This window comes from Petromyzon marinus, chromosome 41 (assembly GCF_048934315.1).
Source record: "Petromyzon marinus isolate PM22_M1 ecotype Great Lakes invasive population chromosome 41, UKy_Petmar_22M1.pri1.0, whole genome shotgun sequence".
Lineage (NCBI taxonomy): Eukaryota > Metazoa > Chordata > Hyperoartia > Petromyzontiformes > Petromyzontidae > Petromyzon > Petromyzon marinus.
Genome location: NC_133707.1, coordinates 2,583,891 through 2,609,922, shown reverse-complemented (window position 1 = coordinate 2,609,922; position 26,032 = coordinate 2,583,891). Strand labels below are relative to the sequence as shown.

At 47.2% G+C, this 26,032-nt stretch overlaps 1 protein-coding gene across 4 annotated transcripts in view; it reads right to left on the bottom strand.

The window, feature by feature from the left end:
• The window catches only part of LOC116950935 (tetraspanin-15-like), a 311,303-nt gene that overhangs the window by 156,793 nt on the left and 128,478 nt on the right, over positions 1 to 26,032 (bottom strand). For 3 of the 4 annotated variants that reach the window (XM_032969122.2, XM_032969120.2, XM_076073223.1), the window contains one exon: positions 16,029 to 16,145. The exons of the other annotated variant lie outside the window; for it this stretch is intronic. In XM_032969122.2, the coding sequence (XP_032825013.1) occupies positions 16,029 to 16,145 (117 nt within the window). The remainder of the gene's footprint in view (positions 1 to 16,028; positions 16,146 to 26,032) is intronic. 4 annotated transcript variants of the gene reach the window in all.

Genomic DNA, 26,032 nt, shown 5'->3' with positions numbered 1-26,032 from the left:
CACGGGTAGAAGTCTACACCGCACGGGTAGAAGTCTACATCGCACGGTAGAAGTCTACACCGCACGGTAGAAGTCTACACCGCACGGTAGAAGTCTACACCGCACGGCAGAAGTCTACACCGCACGGTAGAAGTCTACACCGCACGGGTAGAAGTCTACACCGCACGGCAGAAGTCTACACCGCACGGGTAGAAGTCTACACCGCACGGGTAGAAGTCTACACCGCACGGCAGAAGTCTACACCGCACGGGTAGAAGTCTACACCGCACGGCAGAAGTCTACACCGCACGGCAGAAGTCTACACCGCATGGCAGAAGTCTACACCGCAAGGCAGAAGTCTACACCGCAAGGCAGAAGTCTACACCGCACGGTAGAAGTCTACACCGCACGGCAGAAGTCTACACCGCATGGCAGAAGTCTACACCGCAAGGCAGAAGTCTACACCGCAAGGCAGAAGTCTACACCGCACGGGTAGAAGTCTACACCGCACGGCAGAAGTATACACCGCACGGCAGAAGTCTATACCGCACGGTAGAATTATACACCGGACGGTAGAAGTCTACAACGCACGGGTAGAAGTCTACACCGCACGGCAGAAGTCTACACCGCACGGTAGAAGTCTACACCACACGGCAGAAGTCTACACCGCACGGCAGAAATCTACACCGCAAGGTAGAAGTCTACACCGCACGGCAGAAGTCTACACCGCACGGTAGAAGTCTACACCGCACGGGTAGAAGTCTACACCGCACGGCAGAAGTCTACACCGCACGGGTAGAAGTCTACACCGCACGGCAGAAGTCTACACCGCACGGTAGAAGTCTACACTGCACGGCAGAAGTCTACACCGCACGGCAGAAGTCTACACCGCACGGCAGAAGTCTACACCGCACGGCAGAAGTCTACACCGCACGGCAGAAGTCTACACCGCACGGGTAGAAGTCTACACCGCACGGTAGAAGTCTACACCGCACGGGTAGAAGTCTACACCGCACGGTAGAAGTCTACACCGCACGGGTAGAAGTCTACACCGCACGGGTAGAAGTCTACACCGCACGGCAGAAGTCTACACCGCACAGTAGAAGTCTACACCGCACGGTAGAAGTCTACACCGCACGGGTAGAAGTCTACACCGCACGGTAGAAGTCTACACCGCACGGTAGAATTCTACACCGCACGGCAGAAGTCTACACCGCACGGCAGAAGTCTACACCGCACGGTAGAATTCTACACCGGACGGTAGAAGTCTACACCGCACGGGTAGAAGTCTACACCGCACGGCAGAAGTCTACACCGCTCGGTAGAAGTCTACACCGCACGGCAGAAGTCTACACCGTAAGGTAGAAGTCTACACCGCACGGCAGAAGTCTACACCGCACGGTAGAAGTCTACACCGCACGGGTAGAAGTCTACACCGCACGGCAGAAGTCTACACCGCACGGGTAGAAGTCTACACCGCACGGCAGAAGTCTACACCGCACGGTAGAAGTCTACACTGCACGGCAGAAGTCTACACCGCACGGCAGAAGTCTACACCGCACGGCAGAAGTCTACACCACACGGCAGAAGTCTACATTGCACGGTAGAAGTCTACACCGCACGGTAGAAGTCTACACCGCACGGTAGAAGTCTACACCGCACGGCAGAAGTCTACACAGCACGGCAGAAGTCTACACCGCACGGTAGAAGTCTACACCGCACGGTAGAAGTCTACACCGCACGGGTAGAAGTCTACACCGCACGGCAGAAGTCTACACCGCACGGTAGAAGTCTACACCGCATGGTAGAAGTCTACACCGCACGGCAGAAGTCTACACCGCACGAGTAGAAGTCCACACCGCACGGCAGAAGTCTACACCGCACGGGTAGAAGTCTACACCGCACGGCAGAAGTCTACACCGCACGGTAGAAGTCCACACCGCACGGTAGAAGTCTACACCGCACGGCAGAAGTCTACACCCCACGGCAGAAGTCTACACCGCACGGCAGAAGTCCACACCGCACGGTAGAAGTCCACACCGCACGGTAGAAGTCTACACCGCACGGCAGAAGTCTACACCGCACGGTAGAAGTCTACACCGCACGGCAGAAGTCTACACCGCACGGTAGAAGTCTACACCGCACGGCAGAAGTCTACACCGCACGGTAGAAGTCCACACCGCACGGTAGAAGTCTACACCGCACGGCAGAAGTCTACACCGCACGGCAGAAGTCTACACCGCACGGCAGAAGTCTACACCGCACGGTAGAAGTCTACACCGCACGGCAGAAGTCTACTCCGCACGGCAGAAGTCTACACCGCACGGCAGAAGTCTACACCGCACGGCAGAAGTCTACACCGCACGGTAGAAGTCTACACCGCACGGTAGAATTCTACACCGCACGGCAGAAGTCTACACCGCACGGTAGAAGTCTACACCGCACGGCAGAAGTCTACACCGCACGGCAGAAGTCCACACCGCACGGTAGAAGTCCACACCGCACGGTAGAAGTCTACACCGCACGGCAGAAGTCTACACCGCACGGTAGAAGTCTACACCGCACGGCAGAAGTCTACACCGCACGGTAGAAGTCTACACCGCACGGCAGAAGTCTACACCGCACGGTAGAAGTCCACACCGCACGGTAGAAGTCTACACCGCACGGCAGAAGTCTACACCGCACGGCAGAAGTCTACACCGCACGGCAGAAGTCTACACCGCACGGTAGAAGTCTACACCGCACGGCAGAAGTCTACTCCGCACGGCAGAAGTCTACACCGCACGGCAGAAGTCTACACCGCACGGCAGAAGTCTACACCGCACGGTAGAAGTCTACACCGCACGGTAGAATTCTACACCGCACGGCAGAAGTCTACACCGCACGGTAGAAGTCTACACCGCACGGCAGAAGTCTACACCGCACGGCAGAAGTCTACACCGCACGGCAGAAGTCAAGCCTTTTGCAGTGTTTTTGTTGGCCACCTTAATTCAGTAATCACAAGTCTATAATACATTTTTGAGCATAGCCTCTTTGTAAATTCACCGTGATTCACGTCCCGTGATTACACCCCACACGAGCCGGCATGGAACAGCGTCTGCCCCAGTAATCACCGTTAGTCGCTGTTAATTTGCAGGAGGAAAGCGGCCTCTTGCAACCTACGAAGCTGTGAATCATGTGGCAGAGCCAGGGTGACGGGGCGACGGAGAATTAGCGTGAGATGCTGGTGGTGTGTGGTGCGATAGTTAACATTTATAAATACGCAAAGACGTGCATTGCTCGCACAAAACCCTTATCTCGACCACCAACTCAAAATAATTGAAATTTTGGCAATGTTGTCGTTTAAGCCACCGACTCAAAGAGCTATTGTTAAGATTCCGAATTGGTTTATTTTGCTTAGATTGTTTCGGTATCGTGTCGATTTTAGCGATAGCCCTCCCTCCGCATGACAAGGCCAAACAAATCAAGTTGTCACGTGGGCAAATGCGCCAAACGATTTTTCTTCTCAGCAAACCGGCTACGTTGAAAAGCGAGCAACGTTTTTGACAAATTTACACAACGTTTCACTGCAGACTACAACCAGCATCATCAGGCAGGCGTTAGCAAGAGCTAAGATCTCGAGTGAATGGGCTTCCTGGTTCGGAAAAAGGAAAGACATTATACCCACACGATATAACTCAAAATAAACTGCCATTAATCGTAATATGGGTCGTAAAAGCCACTGCATGAGTTGTTACCATGACGAGATGTTATCCCCCCCCCCCCGCCTGGTGCGCGGGAGGTAGTGGGTTTGATCTCTACCCTAATGGTGTCTGTTGTATATTTGTAGTTCACGTGTTTTCTCCCTGTGGTCGCGTGGTGTTTCGCTGGATCCTGCGGTTTTTGCCTCCACAATAAAAACAAACATTTGCTTAGATTATGTGGCTGCGACTATAAATTCCATGTGATAAAAGCCACTTTGATGAGCTATCATATGTGGCAGGTCAACTCTGAAAAAGAGTTCGTAGCTCAGTGGGCTTTACCTAGCAAAAATATATAAAAGTAAGTGCAGTGGTTGTTGATGTCCTTGTGTTTGAAGTGCACTGTTTCAGTCTGCAGAATGAATGTTGCTGGTGGGCTTGTAGTGTCATCAATTTCGCTTTCACCAAATTCACGCATCACAGATTTGCCCATTGCTTCCTCTCGCCTATTTCATTCAGCTCATCTCCACCATCGCATTCATATTTTGTACCATTGTTAATTCTTTGTGAAGCGCCTTGGTCAAGGCGCTATATACATTCCGTTAAGATAATAAGACAGAGAACAGAAGTAATGGAATAAGCAGACAATATTCCACCTTCACATAATTCTCTCCACTTGTATTTTACACATCTCGTCAGCCACGTGGCCTTCTCGGAGTGAATAATTTCAGCAGCACTGGTTCAACACAAGCAAACTTTGGATTGCTTTTGACATACCGTGTCTCATCTGCAGAGTCAGGCTCGCTCCAACCAATAACACTCAGAATTTGTATTCATACTGGAGGAATCCGATGAGCTACTAAAGCTCTTTTTTCACAGATGTCCAGTAGGGGATGGTTAAGAACGTTACAACAACAACAACAAACAGTACAACAACATGATAGGAGTGCAAAGTACAAGAAAGGTTAACAAATCACCCAATGCCTGATACCATTGAGGTGATTGGGAGTTTGGTCCGGCATGGACTGGACCCCGATACACCTGCACTGGTTAGGCACTGCCTCAACAATACCTACTTTACTTGGAATGGCTCCTTCTACAAACAAAATGAGGGTACCCCCATGGGATCCCCCTTGTCACCAGTGATAGCCAATATTTTCATGGAGAAATTTGAATTAGACGCCATCCAGACTTCCACCCTCAGACCTTCCCTGTGGAAGAGATATTTAGACGACACATTCGTCATTTGGCCACATGGCCTCCCGGCTTTGAACCTTTTCCTAGACCACATTAATTCCAGACACCCCACCATCAAATTCACCATGGAAGTGGAGAAAGATGGCAAGCTGCCATTCTTGGATGTTCTGTTTGAGAGGAGACCTGATGGCTCATTGGGACATTCTGTCTACAGGAAACGCACCCACACAGATTCCTACTTGAAACCTGATTCCCACCACCACCCAACGCAAAAGAATTCTCTCATCAAAACGTTATACCACAGGGCTCATTGCATTTCGGACCAACACCACCTGACCAGTGAATTAAAACATGTGCATCTGGCCCTAAAAAGGAATGGATACTCTGATCGTACCATCCGCCAAGCTGTTTCTCCCTCCATACAGAAACAACCACTTGATACTCCGATCAAAACCATCACACTGCCATATATAGCAGGCGTTACTAAAAAGATCTCCAAAATTCTAAACAAACACAAGATCCTGGTCCGGTTCAATACAGTACACAAAATCCGTGACCTGATCCCTTCCGTGAAGGATGTCATTCCTGACTTACAGTACCCCGGAGTTTACAGATTGATCTGCACTTGTGGTGACTGCTATATCGGGGAGATGAAACGACATGTCTCTGACCGAATTCGCGAGCACAAATCAGATTTGAAACACGGCAGAACGAATTCTTCTGCTGTAGCTGATCACTGTTACAACACTGTGGGTGATCACGATATAATTTTCTCCGATACCAAGGTTCTTTGCAAACCCACGGGTTTTTATCAGAGATTTGTTCACGAGGCAATTCAGATTTACAAACACAGACACAATTTCAACCGAGAAGATGGTTTCAAATAAAGCAACCTTTGGAAAGATGTTCTAAATCGAACCAAACATTAAACTAATTTTCAATGGTACAGTATATTTTTTCAAGTAGTGGTATCCCAAACTTTCGCAGCTGCTTAAATTCCCTTTTCACACCATCAATATGTAAACTCCCCCTCCCCCCCTCACCGGTCTACACATGTTCACCCCCTCTACACCGTTCATCATGCTAAGTCCGCCAATTAAATGCTATTTTTTATGCTAATTCCTTTGTCAAGGCACCTTAATTCCTCTCACACAAGCTTAGAGGTCGCGGTCTGAGCTTGGCTGTGATCACTCCAGCGCTGTCCTCGAGACGGTCTGGTCCCTTCACCTGATGAAGGCCGCTTGTGTTGTGGCCGAAACGTCGTGCTTTTTGTTGTTTTATTTTTTACCTACGTGACTTTACCTAATAGAACCAAAGAGTATAATATTCCACCTTCACATAATTCTCTGCATTTGTATTTTACACATCTCGTCAGCCACGTGGCCTTCTCGGAGTGAATAATTTCAGCAGCACTGGTTCAACACAAGCAAACTTTGGATTGCTTTTGACATACCGTGTCTCATCTGCAGTGTCAGGCTCGCTCCAACCAATAACACTCAGAATTTGTATTCATACTGGAGGAATCCGATGAGCTACTAAAGCTCTTTTTTCACAGATGTCCAGTAGGGGATGGTTAAGAACGTTACAACAACAACAACAAACAGTACAACAACATGATAGGAGTGCAAAGTACAAGAAAGGTTAACAAATCACCCAATGCCTGATACCATTGAGGTGATTGGGAGTTTGGTCCGGCATGGACTGGACCCCGATACACCTGCACTGGTTAGGCACTGCCTCAACAATACCTACTTTACTTGGAATGGCTCCTTCTACAAACAAAATGAGGGTACCCCCATGGGATCCCCCTTGTCACCAGTGATAGCCAATATTTTCATGGAGAAATTTGAATTAGACGCCATCCAGACTTCCACCCTCAGACCTTCCCTGTGGAAGAGATATTTAGACGACACATTCGTCATTTGGCCACATGGCCTCCCGGCTTTGAACCTTTTCCTAGACCACATTAATTCCAGACACCCCACCATCAAATTCACCATGGAAGTGGAGAAAGATGGCAAGCTGCCATTCTTGGATGTTCTGTTTGAGAGGAGACCTGATGGCTCATTGGGACATTCTGTCTACAGGAAACGCACCCACACAGATTCCTACTTGAAACCTGATTCCCACCACCACCCAACGCAAAAGAATTCTCTCATCAAAACGTTATACCACAGGGCTCATTGCATTTCGGACCAACACCACCTGACCAGTGAATTAAAACATGTGCATCTGGCCCTAAAAAGGAATGGATACTCTGATCGTACCATCCGCCAAGCTGTTTCTCCCTCCATACAGAAACAACCACTTGATACTCCGATCAAAACCATCACACTGCCATATATAGCAGGCGTTACTAAAAAGATCTCCAAAATTCTAAACAAACACAAGATCCTGGTCCGGTTCAATACAGTACACAAAATCCGTGACCTGATCCCTTCCGTGAAGGATGTCATTCCTGACTTACAGTACCCCGGAGTTTACAGATTGATCTGCACTTGTGGTGACTGCTATATCGGGGAGATGAAACGACATGTCTCTGACCGAATTCGCGAGCACAAATCAGATTTGAAACACGGCAGAACGAATTCTTCTGCTGTAGCTGATCACTGTTACAACACTGTGGGTGATCACGATATAATTTTCTCCGATACCAAGGTTCTTTGCAAACCCACGGGTTTTTATCAGAGATTTGTTCACGAGGCAATTCAGATTTACAAACACAGACACAATTTCAACCGAGAAGATGGTTTCAAATAAAGCAACCTTTGGAAAGATGTTCTAAATCGAACCAAACATTAAACTAATTTTCAATGGTACAGTATATTTTTTCAAGTAGTGGTATCCCAAACTTTCGCAGCTGCTTAAATTCCCTTTTCACACCATCAATATGTAAACTCCCCCTCCCCCCCTCACCGGTCTACACATGTTCACCCCCTCTACACCGTTCATCATGCTAAGTCCGCCAATTAAATGCTATTTTTTATGCTAATTCCTTTGTCAAGGCACCTTAATTCCTCTCACACAAGCTTAGAGGTCGCGGTCTGAGCTTGGCTGTGATCACTCCAGCGCTGTCCTCGAGACGGTCTGGTCCCTTCACCTGATGAAGGCCGCTTGTGTTGTGGCCGAAACGTCGTGCTTTTTGTTGTTTTATTTTTTACCTACGTGACTTTACCTAATAGAACCAAAGAGTATAATATTCCACCTTCACATAATTCTCTGCATTTGTATTTTACACATCTCGTCAGCCACGTGGCCTTCTCGGAGTGAATAATTTCAGCAGCACTGGTTCAACACAAGCAAACTTTGGATTGCTTTTGACATACCGTGTCTCATCTGCAGTGTCAGGCTCGCTCCAACCAATAACACTCAGAATTTGTATTCATACTGGAGGAATCCGATGAGCTACTAAAGCTCTTTTTTCACAGATGTCCACTAGGGGATGGTTAAGAACGTTACAACTACAACAAACAGTACAACATGATAGGAGTGCAAAGTACAAGAAAGGTTAACAAATCACCCAAGCTCAAACAAATACAACACTAAACCATCCCCATCCCACCAGACAAAGCCAACTGAGGTATTAACTTATTTTTCAGAAGCGCACCTGGCCACAAGTGGCAGCTCAACAAAGCGGCACCATTATTTGTACGTTTACAGCAACAACAAAACATCAAAACAACCTCAACGCACTTTTATATACGTTTGTATATTGTAAGAGAAGGGATGCTGCAGTGGTGTAATGGACTGCACTTCCAGTCCAGAGATCGCCGGTTCTACCTCTTGAAGCAACTCTAAAAGTTTTCTCGAATCCACCCACTCCTGTTCACCCAGCAGTATGAATGGGCACACCACAAGTCAAGTCAATCGCAACAAAATGCTGCTGACCTTCGAGATGTTTATATGTAAGGGCCCTTTTCTGTTTGATATAGGGCCTAGTTTGACGTAAAACTATATAACGCACAATACCAAATAATAGTGTAGCCGTGTAAATTTTAAAAAAAACATTGTGTACAAATATATACTTCCGGAAAATCCATCGCACGGATGTGTCATGCGCAATCATAACACGAAAGCTTTGTAACAATATATTTTTTTTGTTAAAGTTCGATCGCTTTAAAACCTATTAATCGTATTATGTAAGCATTAGGTATAAAGTAGTGCAAGCCAAAAACTCAGGGCAGAAAGAAAATGTAATTTAAAACAATAATTATTTTCTTCATACTGTAATTGCTATACTTTATCATTTGACACATGCTTGCATCGTAAGTTGTACAAATTACAGTATGCATCATCGCACAACTATGATACTTTGTAGGCATTAATCCCACAGAAACGCGCCGTGGTGGAGAGATGTTCACCACCTCGCCTGGTATACAGAAGGTCATGGGTTCGATCCTGACGCTGACGCCTAAATATTTGGAGTTTGCATGTTCTCCCCGTAGTCGCGTGGATTTTTCAACCAGAACAACGTCACTCACTGCAAGTGACGCACACTATTAAATTGCGACCGGCACAAATCAACACTGATTTCTCTTAATGGAGACCACGTTGTTACAATTGTGATGGTATTTTTTGTACCAACATTACCAAATACAAAAGATCTAGTGCATATGCATTAGATATGCAATACATGTGTGTGTGTGTGATAGGTAGCAATGTGCCGACAGAGTAAGGTTTTTGTTTAAATCAGTGCTTACTACCTACTAAAGTTGTCGCCATCCTCCAATTGGCCACTGGGGCCAGTGCTTACCTCTCTGGGTCACCCTCAGCCCGTACGCGGAAATTCCACATTCCGTCGTCGGGAACCAGTACCTCCTTACGACAGGTTCCGTCGACCGTCCACAAAGTGGGCTGAAATTTTTTTCAACTCTGCAGGAGCGGTGGACGGTCTGAATTGGTCCCCCAACTGAGATTTGCGCTGATCACCTCGTGACGATGAGACAGCTGGCTTGATATAGTGCAGGTTCGAACCGATGTAATGGTGTGATTATTTGTTCACGCCACCGCTGCCGGAAGGGCACCCACTCTAGGGAGCTCTACGGAACGCCTCAAGGGGATATTTTGGCCTCCTCTTCGACACTGGTCAGACTTCTTGGAAGAGGTGGGAGCACCGACAGCTCTACCCCACCGCACTTGGCCTGCCGCTCGGCTAACAATTATTTTTGGGTTAGATCGCCTAAATATAAATGTGTGGTTCAACCCGCCACCACTCGACACAGCCAATGAGTAAGGTTTGTCACGTAATAAAACGCCCATTACATAACAAAACATGCCAATTAGTTACTAGTTCATGCTGCCGGGTGGACAGATGCGGTAAGGGTATTTAAGAAACCTGCACCATCGTTTCAAGTGCCGTGCCAGGAGTTCTAACCGAGCCGGAGGCCTCTGGATCGTAGAAGTCCGGTGTGCCATCCATTACAGCACAATGGCAGGACAAACACCAAGCAGACGACACTCCCATTGCATGCCCGTCAGGGCAATTGCCGGACTGAGATGGCTCCCCTCTCCTGGGACACCCGCGGTGGCGAGATGTTAACTACCTTGCCTCGTATGCGAGAAGTCATGGGTTCGATCCCAACCACGACGCCTGCATATTTGGAGTTTGCATGTAACTCCCAGTGGTCGTGTGGATTTTTCTCGGGGTCTTCCTGTTTTTCCCCTCCACATTTAGAAACATGTGTTTCGAGTATTTGGCTGTTATAAGTTTCCACACGATAAGCCACTTCGTTCAGCTATAATTTGTGGTCAGAATCTTTTTTTTAGTGAAGACCCCACACGTCCGATGAGCACGGCTGGCTACGTACGGAGCGTAAAAAAGGTTCACCATACATAAGCGCAAGTTTTCCCTTAATCACCAATCGTGGGAGTGGGGGGCAAGGGGGGCTGAGACAATCAACGTAAGAATGGCAAGCTGATTGTCACCGTGAATGCGAACGTGATATTTCGAGGGACTCTTTTGTCCGCATTAAAATAGCATCCAAGGTTCAGGATGAATGAGGTTGACGTGCTGAACGCTGCCGTATAATTCTGAAATGAATTCGCTGTTAAAAAGAAAAAAAAAACCTCCAGAGCATTCATCCATTCATCCCTGAAAACTTCAACTGTTTAGCTTGAATTCCTTAACAAAAATGAAGCAGTCCCTTCTTCAATAAAAGTTCCAAAGCGATGAATTGTCTGGCACCACATTTTCGCGAGAAATGGCTCAAGGATTATAGGCAAACACGGTTTGCCCTTTGATGTTACTAATAAATCCAATAAGACACGGATCAGTGTTGATAGCATGCCAGTAAAAGTAAAGCGCCAGCCGTGTGGATGCTTAATTTTCATTAAATGTGTCGCACGAGCCAGATTGAACCTTCGCACGCATGGTCATCTTAACCCCTTGCCTTTCCAACGTGCGCCATTACGAACACGTTACCGGCAACGTTGCGAACACGAATACGGCCGTGGGTGCTGCTCCCATAAACAAGTTTTACTCACTCACTTTTCCACCCCATCCAGAGGACTCGGCAGGTCTACCGGACTGACCGCGTCGCCTCATCCACGCTGCGTTCAACCACCACCACGACCGCCCCTACACACCGCAGGTCACCACAACTCACCCACTCGTTCACTTGCGCACCGCCGATTAGCACGGTTGGATTCGTACGGTGCGAACTAATTTTTTTACATAAAAACACTCGAACGCTATCCCACTCACAAACCGACTCGCTCCTCGCTCACTCGCTCACCGTGATGCCGGTCACAACGCTTCTCTTTCTGCTTTTTCTCTCTAACTGCTCCACTTTCGAATTCCTTCCCATTGTCTGCGCTCCCAAGTTCATATAATAACCTTGCTCAATTTAAGACACGTATTCACTCTCATCAATTTTACCTGCAAGAGTGCTGTTTGTTGCTGGCTGCTTGGCATTTTGGGCCTTTGTGCCTGTGCTCACCTACCTTTATTTAACACCATAGTAATTAGACATACATTTCTCACTTTTGGTGTTTACTCGACAATTAATTATATCAGTAAATGTTTTGGAATTTGCTTTATATGCATTTTCAACAATACAGTACACATTTCGCTTGGCATTACTCACACTACGTATCAGTGACTCCACTGAAGCCTATGATTGGCATCTTACAGGTGTCGGTCTTGTTTTAATTTACTTTATAAATGCATGGGGGCGGGGGGGGGCGGAGTGGGGGAGGAGGTCAAGCTCGACGCTAATTTAATATTTTAAATATCTGCCGCAACACTCAATGGACGACTTTGTGAACTACACACAGGGGGGCTCTTATTGTCTACTTTCAGGGGTCACAGCACCGCTCTTAACGCCCTTAACTCGGTCCAACGCCACCACTGAACACCGGCGAGCCACCTCCAGGATTAGCCAGACATGACTCTCCCCCATTACATTTCCTCTTGCCGCAATGTGCAATGTCCCTCTACTCCCGATGGGTGATTGATGCTCCCCCGGTGAGATTCTCTGTTAAAGGTGAGTGTCTCTCACTGCGTCGGTCACGCAAGGACCAGCGGGCGGTCCATCGTCAGCGTCCAAGAGGCGTTAAGGCCGCCTGCACATCAAAATTAACCTCAAATTCGTTCACGCTTTTCTTTGTTTCTTGTCTCTGCAGCCGCTCCACGCAGATCAACGTGCGAGCATGTGGGCAGCGGGCGTCGGGAAACGTGAACAAATGTCACGATAGCCTGCTGGCAAATGAACTAAAAATAAAATGTGTAGGCAACAGTGGGCTGCATACGGCAGACTGAATGGTTATAGCCAGCAGAGCCAAATCACGGCACAAAACCGGCCAAAGGCAATCTGGGTTTCATTTCACTTGCTTGTATTTTTTTCTGGAACGCATTACCGGGTTTTCGAGAGGCTAATGTTTCACCCACAGCTGTAGACCTCAAGAACTTTGCGACGAAATAATAACGTTTCGTTGCGCTCTCCACGCGCAAGTGATTGTGTTTGAAACATTTCACGCAGCGGGCGCTTTTCTGAAGGTTGGTCCGTCGCTTGCACACCGCGCCGTGCTTCCGAGTCGTGTTTGCAGACCGTGCACAAATTGTGCGACTGACCAAGGCGCTGTCTGTGCGTGCGTGCGTGCGTCACGGCCAGACATCACTTGCATCACTTACACAACGCGTCGGCAGTTGCACGAGTTTCTTTGTGCGCGCGTGTGCGTGTGTTAAGTGCGTCGCCAGTGGGGAGCGGGTGGTGTAGCGGTTAGCGCGCTGCGCTACGAACCTGGCGACCACGGGTTCGATTCCCACTCACGGCCAACGCCGGTGACGATTATCTGAACCGGTCCTGGGCCTCCCTGAGGTCGACTCAGCCTCAAATGAGTACCTGGTGCGGTGTTTAAACATCGCCACTGGTGTTGGCCACCCACCCCCTCGTGTGCCGTGCCGGCCTTCATAGGTGCTCGCTAACAGCACTTGCCCCAACAGTCTGTTAAAGGCTATACGGGGGATCTTTGTCTGTTGATCATAAGATGTGCGCACACTAGGGTGCTACTCAATACGCAAATGTTAAACGTGAAGTCTCAGTCTTCTTGGATCACTCCCTCCCACAACTTGTTACCCGTGGTGTAAAAGTCAACAGCTGAGAATCTCACTCCACTCTGTGCATCGTCACAGGTAGCTCGGAGTCCCCGCCCCCCACTCCCGCTCCTTCTTCTCTCCGTCTGTGCCTCTGCGTGTGTAGTGGGTTCACGGGACACGGAGACTAGGAGTAGAGGCAGCACTGTTTATTTAACGTAACAAGGGTTACACTGGAAGGGGTAACGGGCCCCTTCACCCGTATACATGCTGGGACATCCTCTAGGCTATCTAGCCTAACTCCTGTGCTCCCAGTTCCTCCAGCCACAGGCGCTAGAGGAGGCTATCTGATCTGGCCCTGGTCAAGCACAGATCACGGCACCCCATCAACCAGACCGACCCTTAAAAGGACTCAGGCTCTGAGGCTCTGAGGCCGCACCACCGGCTTACCCTGCCGGCCCTTAAAAGGACAGCGGTCAGGGAAGTCCCAGGGTCTATCTAGCCGGCCTTCCTTCTTCACTGGTTCTTCATTCTTGGCCCCAACACACTGCCCCGAGCTCTCTGGCTCCCCGCCCTTTATACCCATACACCACTGAGGGCGGGGCTATAGCGGACGTGGTTGTAGCCACCAAGGTGTGGCTGTGTGTTACCTTCCCACAATGTGTGTTGCCTTCCCACAACACCCCTACACGTGTATTGGAGCAACTGGTAATCGCTGAGTGGATGGCCGTTAAACTCACAGCAGCCTCAGTTTAACGGGAGGGTGAATAAAGCCAGGAGGGCAGTGGCCTTGAAAATAACAAACTCGAATTTCGAGTGGCACCCCTGAGTGAGCGAGTGTACATGAGCGTACATGAGCGTGCATGAGAGTGCAACGGTCCGTGAGAGAGCAGTTCCTCGAAATGTGAATTATCAGCGGTTTGGTGGCATACACGGGACTTGAGCGCACCATCGCCGCCATCGCGGGAGTCGGCCCGAGTCTGTCCGAGTCCGCCCGAGTCTGTCCGAGTCCCTCTGAGTCCCTCTGAGTCTGTCTGCGTCCGTCCGAGTCTGTCCGAGTCCGCCCGAGTCCGCCCGAGTCTGTCCGAGTCCGTCCGAGTCTGTCCGAGTCCGTCCGAATCCACCCGAGTCCGTCCGAGTCTGTCCGAGTCCCTCTGAGCCCCTCTGAGTCTGTCCGAGCCCGTCCGAGTCTGTCCGAGTCCGCCCGAGTCTGTCCGAGTCCGTCCGAGTCTGTCCGAGTCCGCCTGAGTCTGTCCGAATCCGTCTGAGCCCGTCCGACACCACCGCGGTATTTCACCATCACCGAGAAAGGTGGACAAATTATTTCCGTGTGAGAAGCGCGCAGCCACTGGAGCTGTGCATTTCAATATCTCGTCTGAAAACTCATCGCTTGAGAACTGCTTTTTGTGTTAAGTTTGTTGTCCTTCTTTCCGTATCTCTGATTAGCACGGTTGCCTACGTACGGTGCGAAAGAAGTTCAGCATGCATACAACTGGTTGACATATTGCACCCCAAGTAAAAAAAAGCCGCTTCATCACTACACTAACGATTACCCACACATTATAAAGTGTCAGAAATGTGAACATCTGAAATCACTGAAGTGCCCACGTTGTTTCGATCACATCAAACCACCTAGCTGAGTGTGACTCACCATCAATGCCGCATGTAGTGGCGTGTCAACATGGGACATGAGTAGACCAAGGTGGTTTGGTGTGGTGATGGCCCAACATATATGATTCCTAATCGTACCTTCCACCACCATTCTGTGCAGGCTCCGGGAGCATGGTACCTGCCCAGTAGTGTCTTTCGCTACCGGGCAGTAGGAGGCAGTCGCCCTCGAACAATAACGGAGGGCGGAGGAGCGACGCTCACACATCAACGAGCGGAGAGCCGGGGCGGTCGGAACAAAGCAAGTTGGCACAGCGTGGTGGAGCACAGGTGGTGCGTCTATCAGTTGTCTCAGTCGGTTAACCCATAAACATATTTTTCAAAAACTCAACACACTCGTTAACAGCGTACGGCTGGCGACGTTTTGGGCAACGGCCCTTCTGCATAGCGCACGTGCTGTGTGTTGTAGACTAACGTGCCGAGTTTTGTCGTCGTCGTCGTTGCTGTTGCTGTTAATTGTGCCGCAGCGGCATCACCAAATCATTTGCCCGACCCATAACGGCAACACCTGGGCGCCTAAATTTTGATTTAAAGCTTTCGTGACTGCAGGGATTCATATTCTTGGTTCTTTCGGTAAAGTCACGTAGAAGGGAAACAATAAAATAATAAAAATATAAAACAATAAAATTCTCACGACGTTTCGACCGCAACACAAGCAATCATCATCAGGTGTGAAAACCACAGCAAGAAAATAAAAAAAATGTGAAACGTCGTGAGAATTTTATTGTATTATATTTTTCATTATTTTATTGTTTCCCTTCTACGCGACTTTACCGAAAGAACCAAGAATATGAATACCTGCAGTCACGAAAACTTTAAATCAAAATTTTTCTTATAATATTCTTAACACCCGTGACTTGCTGCCGGCGATGGCTTCGAGACGAGGTCAAAGCTCACCGTAGCCTGGCGCGAGCGAGGTGGCGGCGTCGCTGCTGTATGCTGCTGCTGCTGCTGCTGTTGTTGTGCCGTACCTTCTCAGTGGCGCAGCACGAGTATGGGACCCCGCAGGCCGCCTTGCCCGGAGCAGAGCACAGGTGGTATGGGTTGTACTCCCAGTCCGTGTACGAATCCCCTCCGCAGCACTGAAACTGTGAGACACAAAAGATAAAGATACCCACCCCCACCCCACCCCCACACAGCCTTTAGCGGACCATTAGGGCAAGTGCTGTTAGCGAGCGCCGATGAAAGCTGGCACGGGCACACGAGGGGGTGGGTGGCCAACACCACGCCCGGCCGCCTTTGTTCCCCTGGTTCTGATGTTTTACACACCCCACCAGGTACTCATGTAAGGCTGAATCGACCTAGCGGAGGCCCAGGACCGGTTCATATATTCGTCACTGGTGTTGGCCGTGAGTGGGAATCGAACCCGGGTCGCCGGGTTCGTAGCGCAGCGTAGCGCTAACCGAGGCACCAAAATGCCAAATGTGCTTCAGGGTGCCACATGGTGGTGACGGTCAGACACCTTGAGCATTCGTGTTCACGTGGAGCTGTTTTGATCTGTGAACAGATTAGACGCAGTGAATTGCTATTATTCGTGAAAATCGAATCCCAAATCACCTTATAATGAGTTCTAAATCACCAGGTGCCTGTAAATGTACAGGCCGTATGTCAATCCACTGCTGGATGAGAGGAGACCCCCGCACCCCGTGTGGGCCACGAGGGTTGTGTGACCATAAAGTCGCCACTCTGGTCACGTGGCTTGGTGGGAGGTGGTGGGAGAACTGCAGACCAGCGGATGTTTCTTCACGGCCCTCCGCTGCCCGCAGTGCCTACTGCACCCGTGTCTGGTTAGCGTGCAACACAAGTCAACCCGTCCGAGCACTATCCAGGCTCAACGCCACTTAGCTTCTGAGAATTTGATGAGATCAGGTGCATGCTGGGCGATTGGCTCACAGGAAATAACAAAGTCATTGGTCAGTTTAACACGTAGGGTTTTCGCGACCAATATCATCCATAACACAGGTTTTTTTTTTTTAAGTTAGATCGCGTAAATATATAAATGCGTCGTTAAAACCCGCCACCACCCGACACAGCCAACTAGTAAGGGTTGTCACGTAAACAGAACGTGGCCAATTTATCACCAGTACAGCACTAACCGGTGTCTTGGAGAGCCAATCCACAACATTTACTGTGAGCCAAACCACAACATTTACAATCTGAGTACCGGTGTGCTGTACTAGTGACGAATTGGCCACGTTCTGGTTACGTGACAACCCTTACTAGTTGGCTATGTCAGGTGGTGGCGGGTTTTAACGACACAACGTTCGTATATTTACGCGATCTAACACCAAAAAAAACCCCTCTCTTAGTATTGTGTTATTTTATTTTATCAATTTATTATTTTATTCTCATCCTACGTGACTTTACCGAAAGAACCAAAGAAGATGAAGTCATTGGTGTTTGAAATGTCGATTGCCCAGGCAGAGAACCATGCGATACGAGAGGGGATGGTGCTCACAAGTTTACACGGATGGGTTACGACCCCCATTTGCTATACGGCCGTGTTTTGGCCACCTCACAGCCTGCATTCTGACCAAACTAGCAACGGCGAAGCACTTGGAGAGCCAGTATAACAATCACTGTCTACTTTGCGTCAAGCGCGCCTCGTTTAACAAATGACTTACATCAAAGGTGATTGGGATTTGACTCACAACCTTACAACCATTAGCCCGCCTACTCTAGAAAATGAGACGTCATAATGAAGACGTACAAAAAAAAAATCAGTAACAGGATAATAAAAATAATAATTGTGAATGGATGGATCGCGTGGTGGTCAGAATGTTCCCCGCGGAGCCAGATTGCACCAAGTCAATAGTTGTATTCCGACAGCATGCTAATTTGCGCAGGGAATTATCATCGCAGCCTTTTGCTCTGAAGAAACAAATACGTTTGAGAGCCTGCGCTCGTACTATTATCATGATTGTTTTTGTTTATTGATACGAGTAGACCACTGTGTGTCGGTGTGAGCAGTCGACCCGACGTTTTAGGCATTCCACCATCCAGTATGTTTAGAAGTACAGCGCCCATTTGATTTATGTATGTACCTTGAACTTCTTTAGCACCATACGTAGCCAACCGCGCTACTCGGAGGTATGGGGGAAGGACAACAAGCTAAACACAAAAAAGCAGTTTTAAAGAAATTAGTTTTTAACCTAGATGATTTAAAAGTGGCTTCCTGATATCGAAAAGAAGAGCATTCCAGACGGCCGCAGAAGCGCATTTGAGAGCACGCAATACGGTGACCGTCTTTATTTAGACTAACGACCTTTTATTTATTACGTAAAAAAAACGCAATTATTACAATACACTTATATCGGTGAAATTCCGGTAATCACATTCGTAAGAGAACAGGCCCAATGTGGGTCCCCTCTCTTTTGTGAGGTCCTGGGCACATTGCCCTTGTTGACCTCTGCCAGCCCACCCTTCCCGCTGGGTGGCCAATGGGTGTGAGAGCCAAAATCCGCCACTTAAACAAATGACCCACAATTCAATTATAAAACAAATTGTGGAAAAAAGCAAAATACATGTCCGTATGCCACCGTGGCCACCTACATGTTCATTGCAGAATGTTAGTTTTCTAAAATCCATCCAACCTGCTCGTTTGGCATGTTGTTTAATGAAAACGTTTTTTGTTCTTTCTTCAATAATTGCCCTCGGTGTACATATTTTGAGTTGTGTCCCTCCAACACAATCTTCTTCCCCTGTTGAGGAAACTTACTGGTTGCATTGTTTTGCTCATTTTTATTTTTCGCGCAAATTTGCATCTTTCTTTGTTATATGATCTGTTATTTTCAACTTGTAACACGCCGCGCAGCATTAGTTAATTCTTGTACAGGCACGAGGAGGGACCACAGACATGTGGGAAAGCACCAGGTGGTGAATCCGCACTACCAACAATTGCCAAAGCTCTGTAGGTCCTCTATATATAAAGTTGTTATCGGCCAATACATGAGTGTTCGTACATGCCAGAGGAAGCCAGAGCACCCAGAGAAAACTCACACGTGGGAGGGGGAAACACTCTATCCCACACAGATGGAACTGGTGGAGTCCACATTTGCTGTACTGCCTTCTCTTGGCGAGTCAGGGTGTGGCCCATCGATGCCCACTGGAAGGGAGTTTCGTAATATTTGTGTGCGATACACCAACCGTGTGCCACCACCAAACTTGTTAAGTTCATCAGTCATTTCCATTGTCACGAGCACATCTGAGGTGTTTCATCATTTCTCTGTCAAGGTTTATGCCTTTATTTCTGTCATGGTTATCATGCCAAAAAGTGGCAGCATTATGTGGCCAAAAAAGCTATACAAATCCGGCCGGAATTCAAAATGAAATTAAGGTAATTTTATCCAGCTATTTATAGAAAAATATTACATGGCTTAAATAAAACAATTTTGTCGATGAAGAGGTTGACGTTTCAGATGTCACACTTGAATAATGGAACACCGCCCTTCGAAATTTAAAAATAGGAATGCTCTTGGACCAGTTAGGACATCTGTGGACATCATCAAAGAAGCGGGACTAACTGTTTTAACACAATTAACGAAGCTATTTCATAAATGATTCCACACAAATGAAATACTACCTACATCATTCAGTCTTCTGTCCAGAAATAGGAGCACAAATATAATCTGGAGAATTAGAGAACCATCGCCTACTATCAGACACACACATAATCTGTGCACAATCTGTAAAAATAATTATTGATATTGAAACCGACCACGTGAGTGAGCTGGATTTATAAAGATCCCTTAAGTACCATCAATCAAATTTTCAAACGCTTAGCTCTTTGTAACCTAAAAACATGGAATTGTTTTTGTATGCAATGGGATATTCCTCCTTTGGGCCAATTCAAGTTGGGGGGGATGCTAATTTTTCTGACAAATTTGAGCCCTGGGGGGAGGTGGACCCCAAGTCGCAAGTGTGCACAGATTGAATTTCAATCGAGGTCACACGAAACAGAAAACTCATTCCGTCACGTTCCCGCGCTAATTCGTGTACACGTCGGCGTATCGTGGAGATCTTTTAGAATCTGCGCTTACGCAAGGGATGCACTCTTATCACGCCCACAGACTCGCAGTTTCGTGCTAACACAGCGCGCGCGCGATTATATGGTTGCGCTGGATATTAGAATTGGGAACCCTTGCTGATGTCAAACTGATCCAACTGACACGGTCCATAAACTGCCTAAATTGAGTCCCAGCAGGAGGCAGTTGGTGACCTTTCTTAACGAGGGTCATCTTTTACATCGCCCCAACATCAACAACAATAACAAAAACGAATTGATCAATTGCCAAGTCAAGCGGCCCGGCGTCATTAAATGCAATAGGAAACAAATTTAAGTTTCAATTTCCAGGGCAAAAGGGCCAAGCAAATGTATAAACGAACATGTTTATTGTCAAAATGAAGAAGCCACACGAACCACAAACGGACAAATCTATTTGTGTTTAGGCTTGTGAAGGGACAGCCCTGCAATTCCTTGCTCGTGCCACTGCTGTCAGAAGGGCAATTCAAGTAGTCGGCTTATGGAGAAACTGAACCATGTCACCAGTGGATTGTGGAATTCCCATCACGGATTCATGGTCACGAACAGAGATGATCTCTCCATAATGCTCATTCGAGCATGGAAGGAACTTTAAAATGTTTTTGTATTGTCTGGTGAAGTATGTTTTTTGTTTGGTCATGTTAATCGGGTTCATAAGACACTTTTCAAAAGCAAGGGAACACACACACAAAAGCCACCTGCGACTATTATGGACGTGTAATGGAAAATGGATTTGCATGTGAAAGGATGATGTGCTATTTCACGAACAATAGCTGTGACTGCCGAGGCGAACCCTGATATCAATTTTAGAGGCGAGACAAGACTCGCGGGGTCCACGAAGGCGAGGAAAGCTTAATGCCAGCATTTTCACGTCTGAGCTTTACGCGGTTCAACAGTCCATACTCTCCCTGCAGCCTTCACGATAACGGCATGTGCAAGAACGACTCCAATACCTGCACTGAACCTGTGCAATAAGGTGAAGCCTTGAAGGATTCATCGATCCACTTCAAAACGTCTCTACGCTGCACGTCAGAATCACAACATTAATTTATACTGGGGGAATCCGATGAGCTATGAAGCTCTTTTTCACAGATGTCCAGTAGGCGCACGGGGTAAGCACGTTACAACAACAAGCAGTACGAAAACTTGATATGAGTGTAAAGTACAAGCAAGGTAAACAAATTACCCAAACACAAACGAATACAACACGAAACCATCCCCATCCTACCAGGCTAAAGCCCACTGAAGTATTAACTTATTTTCATGCAGGTCGCCTGTGGTGGGGTATAGTGTGGGTATTCCCCCCACCTCTTCCAGGACGTTGGGCCAGCGTCGAAGGTTTTGTTCAAACCCCCTCTAGAACTCCCTCCAGTGGACGCCCTTCTGCCAGTAGTGGTGTGCACAAGAAATTGCAGGGCTGCACCTTTAGCTATTATTACATGTCCAAGATGTGGACGCACGCGTCTGGCGGTTAGTTACAACATTGAATGGTTCAAATAATGTGCTGCTATAGTCAACGGTGGGTAATAGAAAGTAAAAAGGTAGGTAAACGTTGTTTGTTAATTTAATTAAATGAAAGAACCTGTAATTCATCATTCAATTAGCCAAACAGACCGAAGCATCCCAGGGGTGTCTGCTCACACACACGGCAAAACCCTGCATGGAGTCATATGCAACGGTGAGGCTGATCCGTGTCGTACGGATTGCAAAATAACTGATTGCAAAAATCCAGATATTATTTGACAGAGCGGTCCACAAACACCGCTCGTTCCCAACCTGAGCTGCGGCAAATCATTATCGTAGAGCGCAGAAAACTAATTACGCGTCCCCCCCCCCCCCCCCCCCCCCTGTGAATTGTGGGTTATATGTAAATAGTTTATGAAAATTAGCGGATCAAAAACTGACCCGTGTCTGCCTTGTTTCAAACAAATTCTGATGGGATCTGGAAGGCACATTGGCAATTAGGATATAACTGTGATTTCGTTGTAGTTATTAAACCACGTTGTCCGCTTATAAATGCTGTACAATCCACAACCGTCTGGGGAAATGCACAACGATGTTAATATGTTGATAGAATCTATACGAAATAAAGTTTGGATCCCGTGATATTTAATGATCCTTGCATCAATAACATTTGGTTCAACGTCATCATCATCAGCCATGACCTATCCACTGCTGGATTAAGGCTGCCCCACAACACCATCCCTCATGCTCCTTCGATGCCACAATTGATCTCCTTCTTGCACATGAGATGAGATCATCGCTCCATTTCCGAGGTCATCCTAATCCTGGGCTTGTTCTCTCCGTTGGTTATCATTCATTTGATTACCGGTCCTGTCTATCATCCATCACCTAAAGGGGTGAAACATTAATCATCTGTATAGCTAAATATATTTGAGTGGGTGGAGAATTCAGCTGCTAATCAGCCTGTCAGAGCACTTGCCAAGAACACTGAGATCATATAATTGAGGCCCCGGTGTCCAGCTTAGATAAAGCGAGATTCACAAATGCCGCAAGGTTACTGGTCTTAGCCGAGTGACAAATGAATGCATAACAGAGCATATTGTACAACACGTGTGGGGTTTTCACTGTGTTTGATCAAACTCGGCTCTGAGGAAGCATCAAGCATAGACGCGGAGAGCAAACCATCTGCAGAGATGAAGGGCATGCTGCATTAGAGTGGTAAAAAGAAATCCTTCTCGCAAGGGCACTGAGGCACTGCTCATGTCCTGTTTGCAGGCCTCAGCATGAAGTGGAAATTCTACATTACTAGGCCGGGGGACAAATCTGTCTATGGAACAACTGCAGGTGATTTCCTGACAAAGTGAGACTCGTTTTATTGACTCTCAACCAGTATTTGAACTCGCAACCGTCTGACTGGGAGCCAGTCACTCTACCCATGAGCCACCTGGCCGGATAGAGAGGTTAAAGTAAGGCCTTCAATATCGCTGTTGGAAAATGCTATAGCATAGCGTGTGCGTCAACTGGCACTGGGGCTTTTTGGACGAATAAAAATATACTTTTCTTGGGACGGCTGTATAATGTCAACTAATCAAAAATAATAACTACGGAAAGCAAGGATTGGGACAATTGCGGGAGCTCTGTGCTCAGCAGTAGGAGGTTACGGGCTGGCAATAACAACAACAATGACATCATTATATATTGTCAACATCACGTTTGGAATATAATTGGTGAAACCTGCTGAATTTAAATGTACGAGGGAAAAATAAAACGTGTTTTTGAAATACAAGCCAACAACTCAACTGATTTCGAGGTTAAACAAACGCTAATAATGTTTACATTACAAAACGAGGTGTTAAATTACCATTTGCTAATGGAAAAGCTACCAATCTCCTGCTTCCCAGTGGTTGGTGATTTATTTACACCTAACACGTGTGTGCATCACTGCCCCCCGCCTCAGCCCCCCTCCACTCATCTCTTTCATCCTCATATATAATATTTAACGGGCTGCAAGCTAAACACTTACTCTCATTCTCTGTTCATTTACCATCGTCCAGAAGCTCATCACATTTCCATAGACAATAATCACATTTTCACGAACCATAATCTGAATACGGAACAAGGAAAGAAAGACCTTTTTTAGCCTCTTAGCAATCACAGTTCGGTTTTGTATGGATTCCATTTGAAACGCGTTCGCTAATTATCAATTCATGCTCGCCCATGGAAATAAACATTTGAAATATGTTGCCATGTGTGTGATTGATGAGGTGGTGATCAAAATACTACTGTCGTGAGGGCTGGGCTAGATTAAGCGTCAGCGTCTTGATGCGGTCCCTGTGTACCGCCGAAGGACCGACCCCGCCGCTCTCCTTGTTCTGCGTCCGTTCCCATTAACGTTTGCTCCGCACCGGCGGGAAATTCTCACTCACCCAAGACGAGAATGGGCGACCGACTCTTGCTCGGTGGCACAGCGAGCGGCTCTCGCAATTGGAAGGGTTGCGAGTTTAAATCCTGGCTGGGGGGGGAGGGGGGCCTTCTGACTCGGCCGATCAAAGTCCAACGCCGGTGGCTGTCTTATGGGGGGGGGGGGGGGGGGAGACTCGGCCACCCCGCCATAGAAATGTGGGGTTTTCTTCTCCGGGTCGGGGGCTGTAAACGGTAAATGAGCACCGACTTCGATGCTCAGTCGATGGAGAAACCACGGGCTGCTTCAGTGTCTATTCCCTTCTGCGTGGCTTTTCAATAACGCGGAACCCCTCCTCTTAACCACGGTAATTAGTCCGACGAAACCGGTCGCTAGGTGATTTCGTCGTTAAGCGAATATAGGAAATCCATGTTAAAAGCTTAATTCGTTCCGATAGCATCACCCACAAAACGCACTTTATGATATTTAAACAATGGTGATGAATACAAAAAAATATACTAACAACGTCAAAAGAAACATGGTTAATCAATGCATTAATTAATATTTACTGTACGCTACAACAGCCTGTCGTTAACAGGGGAATGATCGTTAAGCGAACGAATTGGGCTCTGTGGAGGCACTGTCTTTAAACGATTCGTCGTTAACAGGGGTGGCCGTGCAGGGGGGTTCAACTGTGTGTGTATTTATAAGGATTTTTCATTCCAACTTTGCAGCATTCGAATTGTACGGTCAGTGTAATGATGTGCATGTCCCATTGCTTCTGTACAGCTGCTTCAGATGTAGCTGAATTTAAACGCAAGATAAATCCAAAGTGTACTGCTATGTATTAATTCAAAATCACAATGAGCTACGGTCGATCCACTGCTGGATGACAGCCTCCCCAAGCGGCCGCCACCTCTCGCAATCCCATAACAATCCACCGATACATTTCAAACCATACAGGCAAAACGGCGACTGCAAATGTATTTAATGGATAAAGTTCAAACAAGAAAGAGCTGTCAATTCATGGCAATGCCAGGTGCCATGTTCCAGGAAGCTGCCACAACAGCCCAACCGCATGACATCTCAACGCTATGTGGTTTCGCGCACCTCCAATGGGGTACATATTGTACGAAAGCAGAAATCAGAATATTTATTTATACTGGAGGAATCTGATGAGCTATAAAGCTCTTAAATTTCGATTTAAAGCTTTCGTGACTGCAGGGATTCATCTTCTTGGTTCTTTCGGTAAAGCCACGTAGAATTGAAATAAAATAATAAAAATAAAACATAATAAAAGAAAAAATAAAAGCTCTTTTTCTCATTATTCCCAGTAGGGGCGGGTAAGACGGTAACAACAACAAACAATACAAAAACTTGCTAGTAGTGCAAAGTACAAGAAAGGTAAAGAAATCACCCTAAAAATACAAGTAAATCTAAACCATCCCCATCCTACCAGGCAAAGCCCACTGAGGTATTAACTCGTTTTTCAGAAGCCACCTGGCCACAAATGATAGCTCAACAAAGTGGCACCATTATTTTCACGTTTATAGCACCAAAAAATCCAAATAATCTCAATGCATGTTTCTAAATGGGGAGTGTGAAATTAGATGACCCGGAGAAACAAATCCACTCGACTACGGGAATAGCTCAACAAAGTGGCTTATCGCGTGAACAATTTTTAGCAGCCAAATACTCTAAGCACGTATTTATAAATGTGCAGGGAAAGAGGACTAGGATTAAAACAAAAATCCATGCGACCATGGGGAGAACACGCAAACTCCAAATATACAGCAGGCGTCAGGGTCGGGATCGAACCCACGACCTCCTGCATACCTGGCGAGGGAATTAACATCTCGCCAATTACTACCGCTGAACAATCTCGGAGCGGCCGCTGGATTCATACAACGTACAGAATAATTAATATTGCTTATAAGCCATAGATACACAATTACTTTAATTGTTGACCAATTATCGCAGACTTATCTGGTAGGGTTTTATTTTATTTGACACCAGCAGTTAAGCGCAAATTGGAAAATTATACATATATATGCATCTACCATATGTTG